We start from the raw sequence: 8,110 nt of genomic DNA, 5'->3' as shown, positions 1-8,110 counted from the left end.
TGTCTAATAAAGAAAAAAGATACTTTTTCAAGTTGTCTTCTGCAGGTCTCAGTCAACCCTTCTTCCTACTGTGTAAAATAAGGCATAGGTTCACCAAACGCTGGACAGAGCTGTGCTACCCACTTCAAGCCAGCTGCTCATTTCCAGGCAGCTTTCTCTTCATCAAGAGACAATTAACATACATTAAATTATTTGGCAATGCTGTTTTCCCAACTAAATTCCTACCAAGGTGATGTTGTGCAACTCCTCGCAATGAAGGAAGAAGGAAGCAACAAACTCCACTTTCTATTTCAAGTTCAAATCCATAATGCAAGCTGATATTCCTATCTTCTATGAAAATTAATCTCCTGCAATAATATACTGGAAAAGCTCAATGACTTTTGCAAACACAGATGCAGATTTAGAACTTCAGGACATCTTCACTCAAACAACAGGCAACTATTACTACTGACCCACATACAAGTAATATTGTGCTCAGTGCCATTAATGAAGACTGTTTTGTTACAGCAAAGCCAAATTTTAACTTCTACATGCTTAATTTGTCTTCGTACCAGACTTTATTGCCACCTTTTACCCTTTGTATTCCTGAAGGTACTCATGCAGAGCATCTTCCTCCAGTCAAATTTCAAGATGTTGCTTTCAACTCCTTCTGCAAAGTTGGTTGTGCTCCTGTCTTCTCCCCAGCTGCATTAGCAGCTGGAATGACCACAGAAGGAGTGTGTTTGGCAGCTGAAGTGACCTGGATGCTGAATTTGGAGTCATCTTCCCAGCTGCAGTAGCTAGGCTCATGTCCGACTCCTCAGCTGTTGGCTGTCAAGCTGCCCTCAAGCTGTGCCAAACGTACATCTCAAAAGCTCTGACCAAAGTGGGACAAATGCTCTAAATGCTCAAAAATCAGCAGGCTGTGAGGCCTAATGACAAAAAGAATATTGACGATTAAAGGTTCTAGAAGTAGGCGATGAGGGAAACCGAACAGCCTGGCTCCTGTCTCTTCTATCCCTCATTTTTTTCCACAATCTCTTTTCTACTATTAAAAATTCAGGAAGGGCTGACTGGTGAGAGCAGGTCTAATATACCACATCCTAGTCTGAGGTACTGACTAGCAGGAGATTCCCCTTCTCTCATCAACATTACATGCAGTGGAAGGTGGCTCATGTACCTCCACATCAAATCACAGGCATAGTAAGGGCTGGGAAATAATCTTCACAGAGGGAAAGGTGGAAACAAACAATTCCTTTACATCATGACTTATTCTTTAAGCCTCCTAGACATCTTTAAACTGTCAAAGCTGCAGAAATTCTTGTACAAATCAGAAGTGACTATTTAACATCCTACTTCTGACCAATTTCATGATGATCTTGAACCCAAGAAGGGAATTCTACATCCTCCACACCTCCTCACTGAGGAGCAGAAGAAAAGGCCTGCCTCGGTTCAACGGCCTCAGCAATTCAATTACCACTACGCATTCTGATCTACATTTAAGGGAGAGTGTTTTAAGGTTTGGCCCTTCACCTCATCTCTGCTCATCCTGGAACAGCACTCCACGTGCTGATAAAATAAACCACCTCCACCCACCAAAGTACCTCCACATGGCCTATTTGCTTCTGAGAAAAAGAAGTCTCTTCTGAAATTGCAAGCCAAACTTAAAAATGCCTCTTTCAGGTTTCTTGTATGTGCTGTATACATTAGAGCTCCTGAAAGGAAAAGACTGTTTTAGAGAAAGTTTATTTTTCTTAAGTATCACATTTAGTAGGGAAAAATATTTTGCACATTTAATATTACATACCCTACGCCTTGCTATAAACCTAAGTGTTTCCAAATTAAAAATAAAGATGATCTTCTGTGTAAAGGCAGCAGCATCAAGTTAATTCTGCCTAAATGTTTTTGTAAAAAACAAGACAAATAGCATTTTTAAGACAGAAGAGTAATACACGTTCTCATGTTTAATTACTACTGAAAACAGTAGTTCTGAAGCTAACTTTATCATCCTGCAGAATCAGAAGTCACTAAACTGAATTATGGGCACTAGAGAACCTCCAAGTGAAACAGACTTCAGATGCAGGAAGTGGACTGTATTTTAGGAAAACCAATTCAATTGAACACTATATTAGTAAAGAAAGAGACTGTCTAGAATACATTTCTTTCCTTTAACCCTCTTCTTTCAGAACAAACAACTCAAAATCAGAAGATCTGTAGTTAGGAACTAGGATCCAATAAACCAACAATTTTTATTCTCTACTCGAGGGACTTCTTGTGTGATCACATACAAGGAAATTCACATCTGTCAGCCTCAGTTTCTCTACATGCAATCTGAATTAGATGTTGCAGGAGGGAGGAAGAGGCAACTGAAGACTCAAGTAATTATCCACAATTTCAAATATATATATAAGCACTCAGTTTGCAGATCCAAAATACAGAAAGTAAAAGAAGGCCTCTACTCAACCGAATGGGAACTCCAACCCTCATGCCCACATGCTCCACAGTATCTGCAGAAAAGGCAGGATTTGCGTCGTTCCCATCAGAACATATCCAGGGTCTGCTAAGCCCCAAGGAAACAAAGCTGCAGAACAGAAGGTGTCTCACACAGCTATTTGTTTACAAGCACAGAGTCCAATTCCAATCCCCCAAAGTATTCAACTACAACAGCCGTGTCGGGTGTAAAAATGACACTTAAGGTGAGTAGCCAGTAAATAAAGCCAATTTACAGGACTCCAGAAAGCAGGCACAAGCTTTCACCAGCTTCCCAGCTTAGTTAGTAAAAACAAATCTATGTATTAGGCCCTTCAGAACAGAAACCAAACCTCTTCATTGTGTTCCTACAGCACCTAGCAAAAGGAGGCCCTCAACTGCTCATTGAAAATGCCAGAAAATCCAAACACAAATCATGAGCTCTGCTTTTAAATGCTGTATTAGGAACTTTCTGTCCAGGTGACAGCCTGCCATTGCAGGGTTTATTATTTTTTTTAAAACCGTATGACATTCAAAAAATCATTGTTCAAGGCACTGTAATTTACACCTACAGATCAGCCCTGCACGTAAGAAAACACCTAACAAAACCACTTACTGCCTTCCCATTGCCACATCTGCCAGAGTGTAAAGAGACTGCCACCCAGTGGAACACAACCAAGTACTTCAAGCCACGACATTCAATACAGAATTGTTGAAAATTTTATTTTTAAGAAAGCGTGGTTATTTTTAGGATTTTTCCCACTAATATAGTAATGTTTTGAATACATGAATGTGCTTGCATTCTGCCCTTCATCTGAAAAAGATCAACATTTGCATGAAGGCACTGTACATATAAAGCTTTTCAGAATTACAAGAAAAAAATAATCTACCAAATCAAGCTTTCACCAGAGAAATAGTTAACTAGTTCAATCACTCTGTTCAGAGGTGGGTTACATTCTAAATGCAGCTTGCGCCATCCTTGGGAAGGTTTAAACGGAATTCACCTGTGACATGGCAATGCTGAACAGCATACACAGATAGTTTATCACCTCTAGAGGTTTGGAGTTCATTTGTATTTGTAAAATCCTTCTCCCGTCTTCTTACCCAGCTTCTTTTCTTCTACCAGTTTATTCAGGAGTGGGCTGGGTGCAAAAAGAGGATTGTTGGGCTCTAATGAATGCCACCCTGGTGGAAAAAAAGAAGTGGAAGAATTGGTAACAGTTCTCATCTGCACCTCCTTAGAAAAATTCTAAGAGGTCAGAAAACTGAAGGAGGTTTGGAACTTACTCTAGACTCTCTAGGACCCTTCAATACAACGTCAAAAAACACAGATCAGTATTGATAATTATGAGCAAATCAGCAATTACTTTTTAGACATACTCTACTTTGAACATCTTATAATCTCCATGACTGAGGATTCTTAATGCTTTAAAAACAACAAAGAGAACTTTTAAAATAAAGTTAATTAGAAGGAAATAAAACAAAGGCTATGCTGAAAAAAATTCAAGTGGAAAGAAATTCCAAACTGGATTTCTACCTGCAACCCATGGTCAGTTAGAATAACATAACACTACTCACAGTACTCACTAAAAGCAAAAGAGGTTTCACTGAAGATGCCATTTTGAAAGTGACGTTCTGCCGCAGGTAGTGTTTAAGCTGTTCATTCTCAATACTACAACCACCATCAAGCCACCACCAATTCATCTTTTTTTGTTATTGTACTGACATTCATCCACTTATCAACTGAAGTGAAAGAGAGATGCCGTATTTGCACCTTTTATGGTATTTACTGGGCTTCCTATTAATTGAGAATGAAAACATGGCCAGCAGAAAAAGGATAGGAAGTCTCAACATTTGTTGCTTTCCATCAGAATTTCTTACCTCCAGTACCTGTCTCTCTTCCCGCTGGTTCATTTTAGTTATATGAAGTTCCACTAATACTATGTTCCACTGGAACTTCATGAAGTCAGCAAAACCACCACTGCTCTGTTGCCAGGTACACAGGGTACAAGCATACAGTACAACGGGTGTACTCATCAACATTCGGAGCTGAATTCTCGTTCCTTTCTCCTCAACGGTTAAAAGGCTGTGCCATCAACATTCAGTTTAAACTAATTAAGAGTTAGACTTTCATTAGAACATTCATCTACAATTTAGCTAAAGATGGGAAAAATAGGAGAAAATAAGCATGCAGTACCATCTATAATGTATTTACTGGTGTCCAACCCAACATAGTCCAGAAGTTCAAACGGACCCATGGGATAGCCAGCCCCAAGCTTCATAGCAACATCAATATCTTCCTTTGATGCATCTCCTAGAGAAAAGATTGACAGTTTGAAGAACAGAGAAGATTCTGCATCTACTTGGCACCACTTATAAATAATTAACTGAGTGTTATTTCACCCTGGTGCAGCTCTTCACAGAAATCTCTGCACGTTTCAGAACCACAAATGGAGTCAGCATACACATGCTGCAGTATAAATCCGAATCTCTCTCTCTCTCATACACACATACACAAAAACCAAACAAAAACCAACCCCCTACAGGCCTGCATTCCAGTTTTCTAGCTTCCTCCTGCATTCCAATACAGATCATTATGCTATTGATGGAGCACAGCTACTGTGCTCAACCTATCAGAAAGACCAGAGGAAGAATTGGTCACTTCCAAGAATCAAGAGCTTCTTTTAAAGGCAGTGTAATAGTGTAAGTAAGGAAAGATCCCAGTTCCAGCTTCATGAGATCATCAACAGCTTTTGAATGATGCACAGGACAGAGCTACCCTAACTCTAAAACAGCCAGAAGGCAAGTGATACCCAGCTGACGGACGAGGCAGGCACAAGATGGAGAGCAGCAGCAGCTGAGTAACACGCTTAGTTACAGCAGCTTTCACCGCAAGATATCCATCAGCATCAGAGACAGCAGATGGGAGTGACCTGCATGGTCATGTGATCCTACATGGGTGCCGTTAAATCTGTGACTTCCAAAATTATTTAAAAAAAACAAACCAAAAAACCAAACCAAACCAGAAATTTGCTATTTCTACTGCCATCCGTGCCTACAAAATACCAATCCTGCATGGCCACGTTGTGAAAAGTATGCATTGTTCTGCTGGGAAAGCATACTTCATATCGTCACGAAAGCAGCTGCACCTCTACTGCTTATTTCTAATACAGATGTTGATAAAGGCATTGCTTTTCTTTGCAGATCCTACAGAAAGGATGAAGTCAAACAAACCTCAGAGGTACTTGTTAAGTAACCTGCATGCTCAATGCGTACAGGCATTCAGGGTGTCCAAAAGCTTGGCAGACGCAGCCTATGCAATGTACACACCTCAGATCAGAGAATCTTAGAAATTAAGTTTTCAAAATCTCTTGTAAAAGTAACAACTTCAGTGAAAATTCTCAATGATGTAATAGTTTTTAATTATCTCCTTTTACTTTTTAAAGCTAAAAAATATTTTTTTAAACCACATTTTATTTCTGAGAAACTGGCAAAATTAGCCTTACTTAATTCTAATGCAATTTTAGTTCCCAGATTAAACACATGTAAATCCTCAACTCATTTGCAGTTGATGAAGATGTACGTACTACTTTAATCAACAGATTTGTCCCACTTTATTTGTCGAACTTGGGACTTGGCTACCTGGCAGTATACAGTTGCGTTACAATACAATTAAAAACAGTAAAAGGGCAAACACGGATTGTACCCCTAGTCATACTGGTCTCCTACCGTAAAGCTCCCGTAGAAACTTGATTGACTGCTTTCTTCTGTTTTCCACTAAGAACAGGGCAGTACAGACCATCATACGTATAATATGCCCCCTGTTTAAATCACTGTTAATGTACTAAAGGTAATTTGCCTACCCAGAAGTGCACATTTCACTCCAGGAGATTTTGTATAAAGAAAGATTCAAGGACTGACCCAATAAAGTGGTATTTCAGTGCCTGGAGTTGCCAGGAAAGAGACCTAATTTCATACTAATGTGGTTGACAATCTGGCTCAAGTGTCTACTCTGAGAATTAACGCAAAGGATATGATAAAAATTTAACCTGATTCGATGGCAAATACGAATTAGAAGACAGCCATCAGGCTGAAAATAGATTTCATTACAGTTAAAAATTCATAAATTAACTTCAACAAGTTTGGAAATAGCATATGGTTGAACAAAATACAAACAGAATAAAGATTAAATCAAAATATTGTTTTGCTTAGGCAGAAAACAGTCAATTTTGACATACAATCTCAGAGACTCTTTTACATTTAATTAAAAGTCCTATTGTCTCCTGAAATATGTACAATGATACACGTCACCTAACAAAGGCAGTTCTTCACATGCACTGAAACATCCATACACTTTATTTTAAAATGTTACTTTTTCTAAGAGAATAATGCCCCCTGCGCATCTATGCTTTTGCCTTTCAAGTCACTAAATTTGCTCTTTTCTCCCTTTGAGATGTAATTAGGTACAGCTGTTGATGGATAAACAAGTAGTGTTGGTTTATACTTTTTTTTTTTTTCTGGAGATCAAACCATGCCTTCTATGTGCTATAAAAGACATTTTTAATATTTAAAGCATATTTGGTGGAATCCTTATAATGGAGTGCTTTCATCCACAAAAAAGCAGTGATTTCAAAAACAAAACGTTTCAAATGACATTCTTTGTCGCATGGAACTGTAAGCAGAGCACTTGAAATAAAAGCAATTATATTCTGTAATTTCCTCTTTAGCCACTACATTATTGGCTTGCTTCCTTTCCAAAACAATTATCAGTGCTTTGAAAAACGCAGTAGATCTTTGGGGATTCATGGTAATTTCTACCTACTTTTAGTATCTACGTAAAAGAAACCAGCAATGACATGGGAGTTCCTAAAAAACCTATGTCTAAGGGTGGACACAGAAGATGAACAGGAGGTTTTATGGGGCAATAGTTGGGCCCAAATTATTTGCATTCCAGTACCACAAGTGTGACACTGAATATTATACTACTTACCTCAGCTGAAAATTGCTGTTTATTTCACTAGCCCAATACAACCGAACTCAGAAGAACTTTGTTAATGGTCCCATTACAGGATTTTCAACTACTTTCATTAGTATCGCTTGGGATGGAGAGAGGGAGGTTCCTCATTAGTTGGCAGAGGATATTTTTATACCCTCTTTATAGCCTATATTTATATCACAAACATTTTCACCACCAGAAATTTCCTACACAAGTAACTAGTACCTTCTGACTCTGCATACACTGGCACTACAAAGTGAAGACAAGGTCCTTCCAACTACACGTACTGGCTCATTCATAGTTGATGTCCACTATTCTCTTCCAGCCTTTAAGGTCTGCAAGTTTTGAGAGAATCACAGAATCATCTGGTTGGAAGAGACCTCTAAGATCCTTGAGTCCAACTGTTCACCCTGCACTGCCAGGGTCCCTAAACCATGTCCCTCAGCACCACACCCACATGGCTTTTAAACACTTCCAGGGATGGGGACTCACCACCTCCCTGGGCAGCCTGTTCCAAGGCTTAATGACCCTCCCTGTAAAGAAATTTTTCCTGATATCTAACCTAGATCTCCCCTGGCACAATTTAAGGCAATTTCCTCTTGTCCTGTCGCTTGTTATTAGGGAGAAGAGACCAACTCCCACCTCTCTACAAACTCCTTTCAGCTA

General features: G+C 39.2%; 1 protein-coding gene across 1 annotated transcript in view; it reads right to left on the bottom strand.

Moving 5' to 3' along the window:
* Positions 1-3,158: 3,158 nt before the first annotated feature.
* HADH (hydroxyacyl-CoA dehydrogenase) overlaps positions 3,159-8,110 on the bottom strand; it is a gene marked incomplete at its 5' end in the record, with an annotated part of 16,512 nt that continues 11,560 nt past the window's right edge. Inside the window, 2 exons of the mRNA XM_010139340.1 lie at positions 3,159-3,633; positions 4,646-4,762. Of these exons, the coding sequence (XP_010137642.1) occupies positions 3,515-3,633; positions 4,646-4,762 (236 nt within the window). The remainder of the gene's footprint in view (positions 3,634-4,645; positions 4,763-8,110) is intronic.

Source organism: Buceros rhinoceros, unplaced genomic scaffold (genome assembly GCF_000710305.1).
Source record: "Buceros rhinoceros silvestris isolate BGI_N320 unplaced genomic scaffold, ASM71030v1 scaffold13947, whole genome shotgun sequence".
NCBI lineage: Eukaryota > Metazoa > Chordata > Aves > Bucerotiformes > Bucerotidae > Buceros > Buceros rhinoceros.
Note: the sequence above shows the minus strand (reverse complement) of the source record. Positions and strands in the feature narration are given on the sequence as shown.